Genomic DNA, 21,773 nt, shown 5'->3' with positions numbered 1-21,773 from the left:
GTTAGAAGTACTTGGGGCGATAAATGGTGTTAGTAACCAGCTGTGCACAGTGTGATTTCATGTCTCACTGCATTTATTCTGAGTTGGCCGTTTGCATGCTCTGGTATCAGGGGCATAAGAAATCGCTTAAATAAGTAACTGTGTTACCACGTCCTGCAGTGATGGGTTCTGTGTATTCCACTGTTGAGAAAATCTGCTGACCTGACCTAAGTTTTGATGCATTGCACAGTATCACAACAAAGCTTTTTCTGACACTGACCCATCAGTGACATCGCACATTTGTGAGTTCTCTGATTTTTCATGTCCTTCAAAGCTGAAGGGCTGGCAGTGCCAGCACAGCCACACCAACCCTAACAAAACATGGCTTCTCCAACATGCACAGTTACTACTGATAAAGAATCATAATTCTCTGATTTCACATCTGTTGTGGATCATGGGAAGATAGTGGATCACCCACAGCAGAGAGTACACCTCTTTTTCCTCTCACATTAAACTTGCCTTGGGGAAGTGGTACTTTGTGAGCAGGCTCCCACATCTGCCTTCATGTGGCAATGGATTTCAATTTCATTTAAATGAAATTATGCCCTGCATCTTTAAGGCATCTCCCTCACAAAGAATTTGAGGGGTTTTAAGGCATTTTTTTTGTCCATCTCTAGCCTCCCTGATGCTTACAATAGCAGAATACAAGGGATATTTCTGATGCAGTTCACTGATAAGGTATCTTCTGATTTCACATAAATTCTCTTGTTGATCTGTCTCATGACTATAAGCCAATCTCAAAAATGTTATTCACAGCAGGTTTTTTATGCTTCTTTGGGAAGACTATGAATAATACTGGAATTAGGTAAGAAACTTCATATGTATATATGGATTATGCACTTTTCAGGGTATTTGTTTGATGTTGCCTTGCCTTCTTGAAATAGCTAACATAAATGAAACATTTACGTGGGGAGATCCCACAAGAAATGCACAAAAAGCAAAAGGAAACGGTATGGGTAAATACTTGCAAAGAAGTTAACATTATAATGAGTTAGTGATAAACTGGGAAGAAGCTAATCAGACCAACAGTTATGGGGGAAAGGGAACAGTCAGGTTCTTACAGCAAAAGTAAGTATTAATCGACCTGGAAGGAACACTGAAAATGGTTGCAAGGGCAGACTAGGGTGAAGCAGAGGGAAATATGAATATGAAGAATTACTCTTTTACCTATTGTTAATCTATACTTTGTGTCTTTTACCAAAGAATAAGTACTTTTGCTTTGTAAGGACTCTTCTTGAGACACTATAATCAGTTACTGTCACAAGCTGCTGAGGGATAAGAACTTCTGGCTGCAAATTTAGTCTGTCCTATCAACATGGTTAGCATCTGTAAACCAGTGAGCCAGTCTGAAAGTGAGACAACTGCCTGATTTATCCAAAGCAAGCTACATACAGGGAGATGGGTCACCCAAGTGCTTTTGTGATGGACAAAAGAAAGGTGCTATCTGTATCCAGTATCGAAGATAAGGAATGAAGAGTTGGGGGTGGGTTTGGTCCTGTTTTGTTTCTTCCCTATTCTGCTATGTTGTTTGCTTTTTTCCTGTATTTTGTTCTTGCTCTTTTTTTTCTTTATTGTAAATGGTGAATACTAGCACTATTTGAAATTCCTGTCACCTCCTTAGCATTTAAGCAACTTTTTCATAAGCATAATTCGCTCCAACAGTTGTCAACATTTCTTGTTGTTCCTGTTGTCTTTATAGCTGTGAATTCCTGTCATTTTTTTATGATATAAGCAGTAGAAATCTTCATTTTCTTGCCACTTTATTTTTAATATATGATGGTAATCTAATTCTTAACCATTTAAAAAAAATTGGTATAGGGCTTCATAAATAGCTTTAGGCTATGTTATGTCTGCTGAGATGCTTAAAAGAGAAAAATGTAGACAAATACAATAGTCAATTCAGATATTCAAATCTTTTAAAAAAGAGAACTTCATAAAAGGTACTTCGGATATTCTTGGTTAATTCTTCTGGGGAGAAAATCACTCTGTGAAGGTTACTCAAGCTTTGCCAAACTACGAATCACAGGGTTCTTATCTCATAAAGTAAAAACCATCAATCCAAGCCTTTTATGAAAGTCTAGTGACTGTGGATATTGATGTTTTTGATAGATTAAATGCTCCCAAACCAGCTCATCCCAATATGACTCATAAGACTGAGCCTTTATATAAACAAGAAGTTCCCTCAGGATTTAAACTTTCAACTGGATGATTAACTGACAAAACTAAAAATCCAGATTCTCGATACAGAGAAACTTTATAAGTTTCAAATTAATGAAGCAATCATTCCCTTAGATGACTTTGAACATTGCACTGGCATTTCAACAAAAGTGCTCTGATAAATGTGGTGATACATTTTCCATTACTCATTTGAGCATTTCCAGTGGATTATGTTTTTATGGACTTCAAAAAATAGAAGTATGCCCCTGTCTGAAGTACAAGGCATTGTTCAAGAGGGCCACACTCAAAATAGTGAATTTACTTGTCTTGTTAGTTAGGAAGAAATGTTTCTTCCATCTTTCCTGTTTTTATCCACATTAGCTGCAAAATTTTAACAGGATGCTTAGATACCCATGTGTATGAGAAGACACAATAAGACTGGGAATGTATAAAGCTGGCACTGGTTCTTGTTTTGGGATTTTTTTGAGTATGACCTTAAGGAAATTAGAAGGTTATCCTGTCAGTGGATGCCACATGCCCACCAAAGCCGCTCTATCACTCCCCTCCTCAACTGGATAGGGGAGAGAAAATATAATGAAAGGCTCGTGGATCAGGGGAGAGATCATTCACCAGTTTCTGTAACACAAAAAAAAACTTAGGAAAAAAGGAATCTAATTTATTACCAAGCAAAACAGAGTAGAGTTACGAGAGATAAAAACAAATCTTAAAACCCTTCTTCCCACCCCTCCCTTCTTCCCAGACTTAATTTCACACCCAAATTCTTTGCCTACTATCCCCAGCAGCACAGGGAGATGGGAAATGGGGGTTGTGGTCAGTTCATCACATGTTGTCTCTGCTGCTCCTTCCTCCTTGGGAGGAAGGACTCCTCATATTCTTCCTCTGCTCCAGCATGGGGTCGCTTTCACGGGAGACAGTCCTCCATGAACCTCTCCAACACTAGTCCTTCCCATGAGCTTAATTTTTTCACAAACTGCTCCAGCACAGATCCCTTCCACTGGAGCAGCCCTTCAGGAAGAGACTGCTCCAGTGTCAGTCCCCCATGAGGTCACAAGTCCTGCCAGCAAACTTGGTTGAGCACGGGCTTCCCATAGGGTCACAGTCTCCTTCAGGGCATCCACCTCTTCTGGCATTCCATAGACACACCATGGTCTTCTGCATGGACTGCAGGGGATTCTCTGCTTTGGCACATGGAGCATCTCCTGCCCCTACTTCGCTGATCTTGGTGGCTGCAGAGTTTCTCACATCTCACTCCTCTCTGTGGCTTTTTTTGTGTTGGTTTTTTTTTTCCCCTACTTAACAATGTTATCTCAGAAATGCCACCACCATTGCCTTTGCCAATGCCAGGTCTGTCTTTGAGCCGGCTGTCTTTGGCTCTGTTGGACCTTGGGGAAACTTCTGGAAGCTTCTCTGCAGCCCCCTCGCTACCTTGCCATGCAAACCCAAAGCACTGTGCTGGTATTATCAGCCAGTGTATTATCCTGAGTGTTGTTTACTAAGGTCTCAATGAAGAACAGTTTGTACATGACCTTCCTGTGCACAAAAATCAGCAAAGGGCACCACAAATGAATAGAGCCAAGAACTTTCAAGTGAGAATGGATTGCATTGCTTAAATTCACTTTGTTCAGAACTAAGAGGTGATGCAATAGATCTATATCTCATTTTTAAATGAAGGATAAGTTAAGATAAATATAATGGTTACATATAAAGATATCACTAGAAAGGCGGATTATAGGAAAGCTCTGAAGCATCAAAGTCCTTTGGGTAGGGATGGAAAATGAACAAATTTCTTTTAAAATACTGCTGTGTAACTTTTAAAAGCCTAGATTATAAGAGATATTAATATGGACTACAAGTATTAACTGTTGTTTTTTATGCTACATGAACATTTGTTGAAAATATTAGGTTTTTTCCTAAGTAGGTTTTTTTTGTCAAATATGATTGTGGCTTTTTAAACTTTTTTTTTCCCTCCCCAGCAAATTCTAGTTTGCCCTTGCCAGCTAGTTTTGGAAGAAAAGGTTCCTTAGCCTAAATAATTTCACTTTATTTACAAATACGTTGTTAAGTTGCTTTCAGGAAAACTGCTGTTCCACTGTATAAAGCATGAATCATCTTGGAACATGATAGCAATTTTTTTATATCCTCATTGCAATGCCATTTCAGTTTCTTTGGGAAAGAATACCAAATTCTGATGGGTTGTGTTGCGAGTTTTGAGTCTAACATGAAGACAGTTATCAAAATCATTTATTTATACTAAGACCAGTTCCAAGTCAGTTACCAAAAGCTTCTGGGCCTTTCAACCAGGTTTAAACATAAATTATACCAAACTCTAATCCCATTTAGCAGCTCTTGAGAGAGAGTATGAAGTTCAGATATCTTTTGGGTGGCTGGCAGAGAAACCATTGGTCATAATGAACAATTTCAGTATGCTTGTGTGTCTCTGGCTTCTTGCAGTTTAACACAGTTGTAACAGTGCCACCGTGGGCAGCTGCAAACAAAGTCAAATCAGTATACGCAGTACTTACTAGCCAAAGAAATAGCACAGGCTGTCACCTCTGAGCTGTGTCTTTGAAGGAACTTCTTCAGTAGAGCATGCTTAATTTGTTTGTGTTTGTTTTAAAAGGTGTCACACTGGGAGGAAATTAGAATAGGTAAGCTCGAGGCAGAGCTGTGTCTTGGTACGTCAGCTCTGCTATATCCCTCAGCCCCACGAAGGGTCTCAGTGGTAGCACAGCTCATTTCTACTTAACCACATCCACGTGGCACAGGTTAAACCAGGGTTATTGAAAAGTAGCTCTCACCCACAGTGAGGAAGGGGAAAAAAGAAAAAAATAATAGAGTGAGTCTTGTTCTTTGGGTGACTGCCTTGGTGCTAGCAGGTTGTGTGCTCCTGTTAGTACGGAGCAAGTCAGTGAGTTCGTTTGTGCCGTGAAATGTGAGAAGGCAGTAACATGCTATTGCATTAGTGACCACAGTGCGCATTCTGACCTTACAGCTATTGTGCTCCAAGAAAGATGTTTGCAGGATTTTTCTGAGAAAAATGGGAAATAAACTGGCATGATTCAGCTTGAAGTAAGCACAAATGCAAGGCATGGGGATACCCTGTTTGTTCCATTCTGCACTGTAAACATGTTTTGGTAGGATAAACTATGGGGATTTCACAGTTCCCCATGCTTTGTGTTGCAGCAGAAAAGCTTCCCTGTCAGTGTTTCAGCTTTATTTCTGCTTTGGACAGCAAAGGTGCTAAAGCAATTACCAAGGAATAGCCAATGTGCTCTAAATTTACAGTTCCTTTATTCTTTATTGTGATTTTTTCTTTTCCCTGCCAATAATCTCAGAAGGCATCAAATTCCAACAAGCACAGAGAGATGGAGGGAGGCCTACTAAATACAAGGCTATTGGAGCCTATAACAAGTTTATGTTACTTACTGTATCCTGCAATACTCGTCACCACTGACAGGGAATCAGTGTAACACAGATAAAGTAAACACATTTTTGCAGAGTGGGCAGGGAATTTCCAGCACTCAGTGCCACAGGAGGCTGTGTTGTCAAGACAGTACGAGCAGATTAAAAAAGTTATTAGAGGCGTTCATAGTCAACAAGTCTAAATACTAAGTAGATACAGAAGAGAACGTGAAATGTGCCCTCCAACATCCCCAACAGAGTGATTATGGATACTGGCAGATTATGGGGAGAATGAGCCACAGAAAATGGCCGTGCTCTCACACTTTCCTTAAACAGTTGGCCCCCTTCTTGCTCGCCACAGCAGCTTGCTGGGCTGGGTGCATGAGCATGTCTCATGTTCTTAACTCACTTCTGCCCACGTAATGAATTGCTTAGATCAGAGTGTCTCAAAGCTTCCCAGCAGCGCAGGCAAAATTTAATTTTGTGGCTGTGACAGAATTGCTGCTTTAGGCATCATCCTCCCTGAGCGCGGTGAGATGGAGCAAGATCTGTGTCCCGCCACCGTGATCTGTTGACTGTGGGCTTGCTGCCCAGGAATTGCACTGCTGCTGCCTCTAAGCCAGCACAGGATGGCTTAATATTAACTGTTAATTAGCAGCTTCACCAATACACAGAGCATGTAGATCTGCCTCTCTAAGCCATGATTTTTGTGCCACCATCATTTTGCAACCATAGCTAACCACTCTGTATAAAACTAGAGTTGGTATATTACAATGTGACAAAGCTCCCTGAATAATTTATATCTAAGGCTCCATTTCATAGCTATTTGTTATCCTGTGGGTTTTCCCCTAGGATATGCCATCTAATTTCAATTTAAAACGTAAGTTCCATAAATTACCACTGCACAGAAGTTGCTTTAACATGCCATTTATGAAGGTAATGGTGCACATTGTAGCAGAAGTGTTTCAGAGTTTCCACTCCTGGGACTGCAGATTCACAGTAAGCTGGTAAATGGGGAACAATGAGGAGTTTGCAAGAAAATTGAACAAATCCACCTTAACATATCAAAGCAAATCACACCTTAATGTTGCGAACTCTGTAGGGCAATGTTTCTGCAACAGCATGGGCATCTAGATTCCCTGCTCCCATTAAGCAGAAAGGAAGCATGTATATTGTGTTGTGTATTTAGATACCGGTGCCCAAAAGTGCACTTAGGAAGAGTATTAAGATATATTTACGGTAAGGTGTAAATAAGGCCAATTACCCTGACAGTTCTTAATCCTTGGTTTAAAAGTATGTGAATCTTGTTATATCCCCTGAGTATATGATTTTCTAAAAAATAAAAAAAAACAACTTCAGTGAATAGCCCATCTAGGTAAAAAGTTCAATGATTTAATGAGCTGTCATCCAAATATTATTAAAATGTGTATAAATCTCTGTTGTCCTTTGAGAGAAACATAAGTTACAGTATTTTTACTTTAAAAAGTAACATATAAAAGTAGGTGCATTTCAGAAAAAATTACTTTGTTTACATGTGTTGCTTAATCTAAAAAAAAGCATGTCCTTACAGACATTAGACTATTTTTCTGTGCATTAGGCCCACATTGTGGCAAAATGTCTCTCCTTAGATATTTAGGTTTAATTCTTATTCTTAACACTTACTCTAATCTAATAGGCTATGAACACCTGCTTAAATTAATGAAATTGTTCCTTGAGTAAGACTAGCAACTAATTTTACATCTGCTGATTGTACAACAGCACTTTATATTTTATTTTAACTTAGTCATACAACTGCATAAATAAACATGCAAATCTAAATGACTGCTATCTAAGGACCTGAGATGCTCTGTCTGAGAGTCAGGATTCAGTAAGCCAACTTTTCATCCCCAGCCCCAGACGTGTCTTTTTGGCAATTTCCCTCATGTAAATTTGAAAGCAGTTCTCATTAAATACAAGGAAAGACTGTGTACTGATAATAAATATTTCCTGCTGCCTCTTAGGCAAATCTCATGAACTATGGAGCTTCTTGAGAGTCTTTGGGAAAGAGTTAGGTATCTCTTGCCTTTGGGAAGGTATATGTGGATCTGCAAGATGGTCAGTTGTCTTCTGTGCCATGCCTTAACTTGCCTAGGATGTTATTGCTGTCAGTGCTCTGGCTTTGGTCTGTTTGATGCACAAGGGGAGAGGTTTCACAAAAGAAGAAAATCCGGGTTTTTAAGTAAAATCTTACATTGCTTGTGATAACATGCGTAACAAACAATTATTTGGGGGAAGGATGCAGAAAGGGCGGAAAAAGGGATGGGCTGTGACACAATGCAGCAGCAGAAACGAATTTAGATTGTGTGTAAGATGTGCTACTTTGAGACTGATATGCCTGGTTCAGGAAAAACACTCGGCACATGCAAGTGCACTTCTGAATGTGAATAGCCTAAATAATTTTAGAATCCATTTACAAACCACTTACGTCTACCTCAGCCTGCTTGTGTGATTTCTGATGCCTGTCAGCCACAAAGGACCATGTTGCTCATCACACAAACGAAAGACTCTTTTTCACTTGCTTGCCAAGCATCTTTCTGTACTGTGGGGGCCTGAAACCTCCCAGGAACTGTTTTCTAAGTTAGGGAGGATCTTGGCCTTTTACAGCACCATTCCTTTTTTGTTTCTCTTCTTTTCCCTGCTGTTTCTTTCACTTTCTTTAGTGGTTCGCATCAGGGATGGTGAGGTTGTAATAGTGACAGTTCATTTCATCCAGTAACTCAAATGATCTTTGAATATTCTTCGATGGCAGGTTACTGTTCCTAAATTTGTGATGCCTCTGTTTCTGATGTATATGCTGCATACACATGCTTCATGTATCTGATTAAAGGCATTGCTTTTAATCCAACAGGCCAGAACCAGTACTTTGGACAAAGGATGGTGGAGAACTACCAGATCCAGAGAGAATGGTCGTCAACGGCAGGGTACTAAGTATCAGTTTCCTAAACAAGACAGACAATGGCACATACCGATGCGAAGCAAAAAATCCTATTGGCCGAAACAGCACAGAGTATGTCCTGATAGTACATGGTGAGTGCGTTCTTGTTAGTTTTTTGGAGCATGTTATGCATATGTAGCATCTCAAGAAAATGCAGCAGTGGTTTATGATCATTACCGAAAGAATAGCAAGAAAAGGCTGGAGGTACAGTTGCATTTTTATTGATGCCGTCATCTAGTTGTGGGGAGTATGTTTGCTTCCTTTTATTGGCATGCCTCTCTTCATAGGGTTTAAGCAAAGTACATGTGCTAATATTGTGAACTTTTCACAAAGTAAACACCTGTAAGAATGTTTTGAAGTACCTCGTACTGTTTGATAAATACTCGCCTCAGGCACACACTGTTTAGATAAAGCCGGTTACAAAAGGATATATGAAGGGAAATTCAGAAACACCAGAAAAACCTGTGTTTGAGGTTTTCTTCTTTGTTTTTTATAGACCACCAAAGACAGGCTAATGGATACTTCACACAAGTTATAGGCTGCTACTGAGAAAATTCAGTTTACGCAAGTTAGCTGATCATCATCTGGCCTATGGTTACCATCAATCCTCAAAAATATGTCATGTCCTAAATTGCTACTTCTAATACAATTGAAAAACAGGAAGGTTCACATTAAATCACAACTGATTTGTTTTCCTTAATACAATATGTATCACATGAATTAATAGTTGGCTCTTATATTAATCATGGACTAGATTGATATAATAAGGGTTTAGAAGAAACTATAATACAAAGTTAGCATGTGCAAAGTTTGTGCTAGCTTTGCAATATGGATCTAGCATTCTCAAAACATGTTTTTTTAGTGCAGATACGTATGTGATAACTCCTGGAAAATTATGAATTCTGTAATTTGAATTTAAACCTAAGTGAATATAGAGGGGAAAACTCTGATGTAGCTCATGACGGTACTTCTTATTTCTAGGTTTGGTTTTTTTTTTTTAATGCAACTTCTTATAAAAATGACAAAAATAAAATGAAACAATCTAATACAAATTATAGTCTGTAAATAGGCGTGGGAACTATATAGATTTTATTTGCTCATTATGAATTCAAGTATAACAAATATATGTTTCCTCAGTGTTCACAAGCTCTCAAAAACATTTTTCACTAAAGGTTTCACCTGCCTTAAGGTATTTGGCAGAAAACTTTTAATAAGTGCTGCTTTCAGCTTTCAGTAATGAGATATTTTTTTGGTGCTGTTGATGAAATGTCATTTATCAAAAGAACCCTTTAGATTATTTTTCATTTTCCTTAAAGTTCACTATTAGTTTATGTAGGATTAGTGGCACAAGTAAGAAGGAGGTCTTTGCGTGAGGAGCACAGAGCCTGTACTGCTGCGTGAGTATTTCTGTATTAGAGACAAACAAAAAAACTAAACCCTCTAACCTCTACTTACATTGATTACTACAAGAAAAGAAAAAAGAAAATGTGTCTTTTACATCCCGGAGGTTTTGTTGTATCGGTTGTTGGCTGCAGGCACAAAGTGCACTGCCTTTCATGAGGTAATGGCTTCTGCGCTTTCCAAATGTCGAAACTTCTGTCGTTTGTGTTTTCTGCCCAATTTATTTGTGTGATTATTTCTGAAAACACAGCCTTTTATAATGGTAGATTTTTCCATCAGTGGTGACTTTGCAATATACCTCTATGAAAGAATATTTCACGATCTCCAACGTGTCTTTCGCATAGTGGCATGCCCCCCGTTGATCTGATTATCTTGCAACAACTTCATGGCAGTCTGTAAAATCATTCATTATCAGGAAGGCATTCTGTTATGTTTGGCAGCACATTAGGCATGTTATCAGGTTTAGCTTGCACATTGCTGACCTTTTCTGTTATGAGTACCAGAGTTTTCCTAATTGCATTTCTGCAATTCCAGTGTTAGAACTAGAGAAGGTAAATGTCAGGTGCTTCCGAGGTTTCTGAAACAATGAGAGTAGTGTGACAGAGAATGTGATGATGTTTAGTGCTTAACAAGTCAGTGCGTTTCAGAGCTGTTAAGTTTATTTTAAGTACAGAAGAGACTGACACAATTATTTTATCAAGTGTAGCGCAATCAGTTGTATAGATCAATTTAGGCAGTGTTTTATCCCTTCTTTAGCTCATTGCATTCATGAATGTTTCTAGTGAAACGTAATCCTCCCAAAGTTATACAATGTTCTCTCTCTCTAGGGGCTATCAAACCTACTTTTTATCATTTTCATAGATGCATTCTTCCATTTAACAGAGGGTGTGTTTCGGGTTTTTTTTCCTATACTTTCCGAAAAATATCTGGGAGCATCCTTTGATTTCTCATCTCTTCCCCTGTGCCTAATGTGTTGATATAATTTTTGCTGCTGCTGTTGTATTCCTTTGCTAGAGATGATTTATGATAGAAGTATGCCTTCTTATAATGAATGTTATGTTTCTAATAGAAGTACATGCCTGTTTTAACGTAAGGGGAGGTATGTTCACGAATACGTGGGAGAGGAGACAGGAGGAATCTCTACACAAGATATTCTTGTAAACGAGTGGTACAGGAAGTAAGGTTTAGGACAGGTGAGCTTCTGCATCTGTAAGGAGTCAGGCATAAATACCCCAACCGCCGGTAGTCACTGCCTTAATAGAGCCTCTGGAGTCCAGCTCCACAGTTGTTAAACAACTAACAGTTTTTCTAGGAAACTCGTGAGCCCCAGGTAGTTTCAGTGATGGAGAGAAAGAATGATAATTGCATATCCAAGTTTAGGGAGATCTCTGGCTGATTCAGTTTTTCCAGGTGAAATTGTGTGAGAGGGCAGGGAACGTCAACAGTTAGAATCTTCTGCAGGGACAAGGGAGTGTAACCTGATTCAGAGTTTTTCTTTTCTTATCTGCGCTGTGATTTCCTCTACATTTTTTATTTTTCTGAAAACCTTTGACAGATTTTCTGTCTTTCTGTTTATTAAAGTTGTAAAAGTTTCATTTGGCTTATATTCCTTTCTTCCCTCTATGAAATCCCTCTCTCAGTGGGACTCAATCTACTAATTCTCTCAATTTCTGAAGTTATCTTGGTAACTCAGAAGAGATTTAGACAGCTTTAAGTGTAGAGAGAAGCTTGCCTAAAAATGGAAGGCATAGTTTCTCATAATTAGACATTAAGGCTAAGCAAACTATTTATACATATTTGCTTGGTTTGTACATTTAATAGCGTCTCATGCCTTTAAGTGGAGCTACCTAGATACAAAATTATACAGAAAAGTAATGTTTTTTCGACAGTAAATGATGATGAGGTAATACTGTTTTGATGTTAAGTGATGGCAGTGGAAATAAATATTGCGATAAGCAGATGAATAGCAATCTGTCCAATATAATTAGTATCTGATAACATAAAAAGTCTTTTTACATTTGCAGTGTAATTAAAGAAGGAATTCAAAGAAATTGAATGTATTTGAATGAGGTAAAAGGCAAGGGCTATTAAATATGCTCATGCTGCTTTGGTGAATCAATACAGCTGCTACTTTCATTTTTCTTAACTTTTATTATTAATAATAAATGTCAAGAAAATACTTCACGAAGCAGGAAGGTGGGCACAAAGTCAGAGTTTATAGGCAGCAGTACAAAGGCAAGACATGTAGTTTGCTCAAACATTTGTCTCATGCGGTAACAAAGCCACAAGCTTTAATGCCTGCAGCTGTTGTCATTTCTGTATTCTAATTGGCGAGCTTAGTGCTTTAGAAGTGCACATTCTGGCTAGATATATTACACCCTTTCTTTGGTAACAGGCCCTAGGCAATTTTCACTGTCTTCCAATTTATTAAGAATTTTTGTTTACCTTTGTCCAAATAACTAGTCATTAATCATCAGTAAACAGAGCTAACTGTCAAACTCAACCCAAAAACATAGATTGTATTTGCAAAGCTTAGGTAATAGCTGCATTGATTTAGCTGGAGTTAAGAAAGGAAGTGGTCCATCATCATCAGACTGAAGACACAGCTGTTATGTATGTAGCTGTAGATCATAACCTCTGGATGTCACTGCTGAAGACTTACTTCAACATCATATCGAGTGGGTGACAGAAGTCCACATCAGTCCAAATATTAATGGAAACAGCAGTATTTGATAATTTGCAGATATTTATTTGAAATAAAGTACCTTGGTGAAATATCTAAAGACACATGTTTAATTAATTGAAATATTCGGAGCTATAATGTGTCCTGTATCAATTAACTACCAGAGCAGTATGGAAATTAACATGAATCAGCAGCTGTGGTTGGTCAAGGCAGTTCTTACTGCCACAATTATACATACAGCAGAAAGCTACTGAGCCAGAAATTCAGTATCTCTAGAGAATACGAAGTGGCATAACATATTCTCTTGGCTTCAGCCTCTCCATTATTTTGTTCGGGTTTTTTACTTGGACAAGCTGGTTTTTTGCAAATAAAGGCAACTGAAAGACCAAGTTACATCCTCATTAATATTTTGAAATGTACTTTCAAATAGAAGGTCTCCTACAATGTGTAAGACCAAAGGTCCCACTGCACCTTTCCTTGGGATTATAATGTATTTGTCTTCCACCTGCTTGTCCAGTCCCATTTCAAAACATTTATCATCTTAGCTTTCACAATAACCTGTGGTAACAAGGTTCTGAATTGAATTATGTGCTTTGAGAGAAAAGTATTCTCTTTTGTTTGTTTAAGCCTGCTGCTTGATCTCTTCACTTCCCAACTTTCCAATCTGCTTGGTCTCTTTTGCTGTTTGTGCTCTTAAGTGTGGAATATCTCACTGTGTGATGGGTGTTCATGTTTGCATTCTGATGGCATTGTCTCATTCCTCTTGCCATTGCCGTCACAGTTTCTTTCAAATCCCAGTACATCTCCTGTTATAAATTGTCACACTTAGACCATTGACTTGTATCCTCTCTTAAGTCCCATAGCTGTTGTTACCTCTATAATGTCCCCATTTCCACCTTCATTTTGCAATTTTCCGCTCTGATCACTGCATTGCAGTTAAAATCACTTTTATTTTCATGCTGCTTCCCTTCAATAGATTCTCAAGTATTTCCACCTTGCTCTCAATTTCTCACTAATTATGATCTTAGACTCTGCATTTCCTGGATTCCTGTCCCTTGTATCTACTCTCATGGAAACACAGAATAGTTTGAGTTGGAAGGGACCTATAAAGGTCATCTAGTCTAATGGTCCCTGCAGTAAGCAGGGACATCTTCAGCTAGATCAGGTTGCTGAGTTCTGTCCAACCTGACCTTGAATGTTTCCAGGGATGGGGCATCTACAAACTCTGGGCAACCTGTTCCAGTGTTTCACCACTCTCATTGTAAAAAGTTTCTTCCTTCTATCTAGTCTAGATCTATACTCTTTTAGTTTTAAAGCCATCACCCTTTGTCCTGTTGCCATAGGCCCTTTTAAAATGTTTGTCCCTCCTTCCTTCACGGTCTCTTTTTCATCTTTTCCTTCATTTTTGGTCTATTAGTAAATCCCTCTGACTGTTCTCCATATCTGGAACAGCATTATGCACAATTTGCACCAGGCACCTTAGTTTATTAACTCTTGCCTCCAAATGCATTTCATACAATCATAGAATCACAGAATGAATTAGGTTGTAAGGGACTTTTAAAGGTCATGTAGTCCAACAGTAAGTAGGGAAATCTTCACTAGATCAGGTCGCTCAGAGCCCCATTATCCTGACTTTGAGTACCCCCAGGGATGGAGCCTCCACTACCTCTCTGGGTAACCTGTTACAGTGATCTACCACCCCCATATTGAAGAACTTTTCCTAACATCCAACCTAGATCTCTCCTTTTTCTAGTTTAAAGCTATTATGCATCGTCCTATTGCTGCATGCCCTTGTGAACAGTTCTTCCCCAGCTTTCTTATAGGCAACTTTCAGGTACTGAAAGGCTGCTATAAGGTCTCCCCTGGAGCCTTCTCTTCTCCAGGCTGAACAAGCCCAACTCTCTCAGCCTGTCTTCACAGGCAAGGGTCTCCAGCCCTTGGGTCATTTTTGTGGCTCTCCTCTGGACACGCTCCAACAGGTCCTTTTTGGTTTGAGGGCTCCAAATCACCTCTCTCGATCTGCTGGACACACTTCTGATGCAGCTGTGATTGTTTGACCCTATCTGGAGGCCAGACACCCACCAAAATCACTCTATCACTCCCCTTTTCAACTGGACAAAGGAGAAAATATATATTGAGAGGCTCAGGAGTCAAGATAAGGACAGGGAGAGATCATTCTGCAATCAAGAGTCATGGGCAAAACTGACTCAACACAGAAGAAACACTCTAATTGATGACACTGCACAGCACACCCAGTGACACCAGAGTCAGGTAATAAGAAGTGTGACCAGATCTTAACGCACCTCCCCCCACCCCTCCCTTCTTAACAGACTTCACTTTACCCATGATTTCACTCTCTTCTTCCAACCCCATTGTGGTACAGGGAGGAGCAGTGAATGGGGAATGGGGGCTTTGGCCAGTTCCTCAAGAGTTGTTTTCATTCTTAGAGGGGAGGCTCCTGTGTGGGGTTCCACCCACAGGAGACAGTTGTCCATTAACTTCTCCAACATAAGTCCTTTCCCACAGGGCTTCAGGTCTTCACCAACTGCCCCAGCATGGGTCACTTCTATGGGGTGCAGTCATAAACCATAAAATGGCTCTCAGTCTCTCAGGCCAAGACTGCTCATGGTCCTCCATGGAGTCACAAGCTCCCCCCACACCCCAGCAAACCTGCTCCAGTGTGGATCTCTTTCTCTTGCTCATCTCTGTGTCTCTGTCTCTCTCCATGAGTAGCAAATGCTGGCAGAGGCATGCTCCAACGTGGGTCGCAGCATCTTCCACCACTGTGTTTCCACCGGCTCCACTGTGGGGCCTCTCCACAGGCTGCTGGGGCATATTTCTCTTCGGCACCTGGGGCACCTCCTCCCCCCCTCTTCACTGACCTTGGTGCCTGCACAATTTCTTACATCTTCTCACTCCCTTCTCTGGTGGCAAAAAATGGCTGCTAGTATTTTTTTTCTCCTAAATGTGATTCCCAGAGTCGCTGTGACCATCGCTGATGGGCTTGGCCTTGGTCAACAACGACTCTGGCCTTGAGCCCGGCCGGTGTTTACTCTCTTGGGCCTACAGAAAGCTTCTAGCTGCTTCTTGCAGAAGCCACCCCTGCAGCCCCCATTTCTCCACCAGAACCTAGCCACACAAAACTACAACAGCAGCCCAGGATGTGTTAGGCCACATCGGCGGTTCATGTCCAGCTTCTCGTTTATGAGTACTCACAAGTCCATTTACAGAAGTTCATCTTCTCAGGCTACTTTACTTCTATACAAGTTTTGTTTGTGGTTTTATTTTAATTAGTATAAAGTCTGTAGAATCCAAAACATATCTGAAATTAAATGAGTGCCATTACCTCTAGATTCCTTTATCTTTGTCCATTTGCCTGCTAACACATTCTTACTACGTTTCATTTCTTTTGGGATGTTCTCATAGGGGAACCCTCTCCTGCCCTTGTTTCTGCAACTCACTTGTGCACATACCTAACTCAATGAAAGTAAAAACTGAATAGAACACTAAGTTGAAATGAAACTGAGGAGGTGATATTTTCTTCTCTTTTCTTTGGAGACTGAGCTTATCAGATAAGGCAAGAGATCTCCTGGTTTGCAAATATTTGCCATGATAAATCTTGTGCACTGTTTTTTGACACATTACCTACATAAAAATATCTCAAAAACCACATAGCAAATGTTCACTGTAGGGGCAGGGAAAGATGGGAAGGAAAGCATGCGACATCCACATAGAGCAGCACGCTCATCAGTAATCTAGTTGCGCTGTTTTGGTGTTCAGACCCTAGACTTTGACGTAGCTGGACAATTTCTTCCTCGAACTTTTTCATCCTTTGGTTTCCTCCTTCATAGTTCACAAGTTGAAACATCTCATTTACAGACAAAGCTTGGAGAAAAAAATTCTATGCCTACGGGAAAATCCTACCCTTTGACTGAACAAAGCTTGGGCTTTGGGAGAAGAGAATTGAGCAGATCCGCAGTGTAATGGAACAATAGTAACACGTACAGCTACAACAGAGGGTGTTTTTAGTAAAAAACCAAGCTTGCCCTTAAAGCAATCAAGGCCATCAAGAATATGAGGCTCAGAAGACTGCTTAGGATTTCATTTTAAATTCTCTGTATGTCAATATCTATGCTTTTTAGTTTCGAGATATTTTAATATGTTTTAGAATTAAAAGAAAGAGTTTATCTTTGAGCTTTGAGTCCTCCTATTCACATCTTATAAAAAGCAGAAATATCATTAAAAAGTACAGAAGACAATTCAGAGACAGAGGAGCCTGAGCTTTCACCTGAAAAGTAAATAAATAAAAGAATGTTCTTGAAGACTTTTTCCTTCTCAAAAACTTTCCCCACATACTGTCCCCTTTCTTTTTCTCTCTTCCCCTTCGTCGTTATACATACCTGCATAGACACACCCCCGCCTCTACATGCAACCAAAAGCTAAAAGAACAGAGGTCTAGTAATTTACTTAGGAAGAGTTTTTTGGGTTTTGGGGGAGACTTTTTCTTCCTCTCTTTTGAAATCTGCAGCAGCTGGATGATTTTCTTACAAGAGCTGAGGTGTGGAGGGGTGAGGTTTCACTGTGGCATGCCTGTGAAAGTAACTTACTATAACCCCATGTTGAAGGCAGCATTATAAATACACACAGAGAATTTCATTCACATGTTATTCTGCAAAGCTTAGCCCTGCAAATTGTGTTGAAATATATTGATTTTGCTTATACATCAGTGTTCTAAAGTGATATAAAGGTATTACATCATTATCAAAATATTAATAAAATTAAATCATTATCATAATATTAAAGTTAACATAATATTAAAGTTAACTTTTCCAGGTTACATTAGAAGAAGTGGCTCAGAACTGAAATCACAATGCAGATGAATGCTGCGCAATCAGATGAATTAAGAAATCATTGCATAATACAGCTTTTATTTTTGACTAAAGAAGAGTAATGTCCAGTTGATGTTTTCAGGTGTTAGAAATCTGTCAAGAAACTTATGGTGGAATTGTTGGCTTAATTTTATGGATGAATTGTCCAGCTATTATCCCTGAGCACTCACAAGGCAGCTACTTTGAAATTGCTTTTTGTTGATAAATACTTGAATAGTGGGGTCTATACTTCAGCTGTGTGAACTGATATTTCTTCATTTATGATGACTTTAGAAAAGTAAGATACTTTTTTTTTTTCCCCCAAGATAAATTCAAAATTTTTTTTGAAAGTTCAAGGAAATAACATTCCAAACCACAGTAATACTTCTGGGGAACCTGACACTTCATTTTTGGATTAAAATACCGCTTATGATCAAAGAAAATTTCATAAATGAAGAAATGTTGTTAGATGGAAGATTGTAGGTTGGTTGTTTTTCCAGTATGGAGTATTCATTGAAATTATTCATTCTGAGCATTTTGGTTGCATTAAATCTGAATTTGTCCTGGGTTTCCTTTTTTTATTTTTTTTTTTTTCCTCCTGGTAGATGCATGAAAAATGTCTCTACAGGTCTAATCTGTAGCAACACATTCTAACACATTTAGTTGATTCCTATTTGAATACAAGTTCTACTTATGCTAAAAACCCATGGATTTGGATTATGTCTTTAATAACACACAACACTTGAAAATATTTAATTTTCTATGTACATATATAATTGGTTAATGTGATAGTTCTTGATTTCAATTCCCTATGTGACTTCTGAAAAGGAAAAGGTTGCGTGTTAGCTTTGAATTATGATGAGGGTTTTTTTCTCCATATGCAATAATTGCATAAAGGTAACATTTAGCATATTTGTGTATTGGTAGAGCATCTACAGTAACATACTTTTGGAACTAAATATACTCTATATAATGTTGTTGCTTTCTTGAAAAGAACTGTCATAACTGATCTTCAGTGGCAACTATTTCTAAAATTCTGCTGTTGACTTTATCATCACTCTGATTTGCTGTAGTAGCGCAGCTTGCTCTCATTTTTCTGGACTTCAAACTTTGCTATTGCTTACACCTCTAACATTCTTGAAATTTACTTCAATCAAGCTTTTTTGGTTGAAGGGTCAGACTGTAAAATTAGCATGCCTATGAACTTCTTACACAATCTTCATGAAAAAAATATAACCACTAACAGAATAATTTCACTTGAGACTGATGACAAAGGTATGGTTGTAACAGTTGCTAATGATCTTCTATTTTCATCCACATCATTTATTATTCACAAAACCCAAACCATAAAGAAATTATTAAAATGACTTTGTAATTTTCTAAATTGAAATCTTTCCTGCACCATTAGGTGCTACGTGGAATGCAGATAAGAGTATCCTGTCTCTATCTTTCTCATATGGTGCTTCTATAACTTACCTTTCTTTTGAGAATAGGCTGCTCTGTTTTTCACTCAATTCAATTCAAAATGATACACTATGTAGTGATATTGCTTAAAATGTCAACTGGTGATACATCAGTACCATGTTTTGTTCCAACTGAGATTACAAACCTTGGTAAGGTAGCACAAATCATTGGTTCTGAGCAAATGGAGATAGATATAAGTGCTTTGGGGAGATTGCAAACAGCATCCTGAGTCTGAGAGGGGTAGGGAAAAATTGCACATCTTTCTCATAGAGCTTTGAGAAGTTCTGTATCCCGCATCTCTGATAACATGTGAAGACGAGCATAGAGGCTCAGAAAGAAGCAGACAGCAAGGAATTTGCTCATCTCAAACCATTAATATTTCTAACAACCCATAACTTGACTTTAATAATTCTTAGTTCTGATTGTTATGGGTTTTTTATTTGTAATTTTAATAATTACTGACTTGTGAACTTCTTCTGTAGTTTATCTTAGCCTGCACTTCTATAATGTATAAAGGAAAAATGTCCAATAAATTATTTTGTACAGTATCCTATTAGTATTTTATTTGCAGCCAATAAGATTTCCCCTCCCTTGTTTTCAGTATTCTTGCAAGTGAAAAACAGATCAAGCTATCCAAAATCTGGAATTTCCCTGAACAAAATTTAAAAGTGTTCATAACAACTTTCATCATAGCATAAGTTCAGTCTAAATTTGTGGCGGGATCCAAAATATCTTTAGCCTATTCTCCAAAAGGGAAACCTCTAAGCTGCAATCAAGACCTACTTTTTGTTGCTCTTCCTGCTTGAATTCTTGATTCAATATAACAAAATGCCCCTTGTTTTGTAATTAAAGTCACATTTGTTACTGCTAAATTATACCATAGCCTTTCTGTGTTGGATCTTCTTCTGTCTTACTATGCCTTACCATGAATTTCTTTGACTCTGTTTCAAGGCTTCAGAACTGCCTTGTCAGCTTTCAAGAAAGCTCATTGCATCCATCCTTCTATATGCTTGCCATGGAAAGGGGAAGAGGCAGCTTTAACTAGACAGGAGGACAAAGAGTTTATCTCAATACAGTTATGAGGTGGCAAGGATTAAAAAAAAAAAACAACCACAAAACCCATACCACAAAACATATTGCTATCAAATATGAGTATGCCTCTCACCAAAGTTGATAAAGTTGGTTGGAATGACCAGTGTCATATGGGGATCTCACACAATGCCCTGACTTCTTTCACAAGGCTGTGTTCCCTCACTAGCTCAAAGCAAGCTATAAGCCCTTTTGAAGAAACTTAGCCACAGGTGCCTGTGGACAGGTCTCCAGGTTATCTGCTATGACTGTCCATGTTATGGTGTATGGTGATGTCTCATTTGTGAGAAGTGTGGTGCAAACAACTTTCAATCAGAATTACTTTTGCAAGAAGGCCTGAAGTCAGAAAAAATACCAGTTTGGTTTCTTTTCTTCTTTATCTACTTTATATTCTGGCATGCAATTGCTTTAGTTTTCTTTCACTGGTTTCCACACAGCTTGTTTAGTCCACAGATCCAACCTTGAAGAACAAAACTTATTTTGCATAGTTACTTCATGCCTGCGGAGGGTATGTCTTTCAGCTGAAACTACCCATATTGATCCTCATGGCAAGTGGAGGAAAAAATGAACCAAAAAGAGGAAGGACAGAAAAAAGTTTGGCAGGGTGAAACTGTAGGAGTGAGTAAACTGTTTAATTCCTTAGATATCGCTGTGAGTCACTGCACTAGTAGATTTGGTTTTCCCTCTGTGGTTTCTTTTTACATTTTCTGTGGTTTTATAAATCTTGATTGGTAGGAGGCAGGGAGGAGTTGAAGAAGGCTGGCATTGAAGGACTAGTTTGCTCCTTGACTGAGGAAATCCCTGGATGCTTTCATGATTCATAAGCAGGAACTGGAATCTCTTTGCACTGGTTTGTAAATCATATTGTTTAAAATAAATTAGCAGACATGACGAGGCATTCTTTGTAGCAAATACAAAGATATTCTGTTGGTCAGCTGTCCTATTTGATGGCTTAGTAGTTAAGGTATCGAATATCTGCCTGCCTGAAGGGAAGCTTGATAATTTTAACAAAAATTGTCTTGACTATACTGCATCTGTCCCACCATTAATAGTAGTATGTTATACAAAGCCAAAAAGTCTTGGGAGGAATTCAACTACATGTATAGAACTCTTTTGAGCAAAAAAAAAGACAGAGAATAAAAGATTGACAGCTAGAAATGTAGGGCCTTGTTTTCTCAGGTCATGTACTATGGTGATAAGAATGTGAGAATTAAGTGTATTAGTCAAAGAGAGTGTGGAGATGTGCAATAAACTATGTTTTAGGTTGCAAATATACCATTAACTTGCACAAGGTGATTTTCAATGGGATGCGGCTATCCCACTGTGATAAAGCATTTCAGATGAGTGTTGGACCCCTTTGATTTTATTTTGAAATAAAGTAATTTAAAATAAATAACATTCTCTGTTATCTCTTTTTACTAACCTTAAAATTATCGCCGTGAGTTTTGAGCTGTTTAAGCAATTTCAGTGATTTGTCCTGAGTTTCTCAGAGAAATGAAAGGAGCAACCATAATAAAATAGAGATCAGCAATCTGTTTACCTCCATTTAGTTTCAACACTTGTCTCCTTAATAGGGAAATTTTAGTAAATTTTCCTTGGCCTCTTTCTTCTTCCTAGTGCAGCACTGGCTGAGCTTTTTGCAATTGTTTGCACAGGAGTCAAGTGTCATTCTGAG

At 38.7% G+C, this 21,773-nt stretch overlaps 1 protein-coding gene across 2 annotated transcripts in view; it reads left to right on the top strand.

Moving 5' to 3' along the window:
* The window catches only part of CADM2 (cell adhesion molecule 2), a gene marked incomplete at both ends in the record, with an annotated part of 663,520 nt that overhangs the window by 589,639 nt on the left and 52,108 nt on the right, over positions 1-21,773 (top strand). For both annotated transcript variants that reach the window (XM_084275339.1, XM_084275340.1), the window contains one exon: positions 8,507-8,685. In XM_084275339.1, coding sequence (XP_084131465.1) covers positions 8,507-8,685 — 179 coding nt within the window. The remainder of the gene's footprint in view (positions 1-8,506; positions 8,686-21,773) is intronic.

Source organism: Gallinula chloropus, assembly GCF_964237585.1.
Source record: "Gallinula chloropus genome assembly, chromosome: 1".
NCBI lineage: Eukaryota > Metazoa > Chordata > Aves > Gruiformes > Rallidae > Gallinula > Gallinula chloropus.
This window is presented reverse-complemented; position numbering and strand designations above follow the sequence as displayed.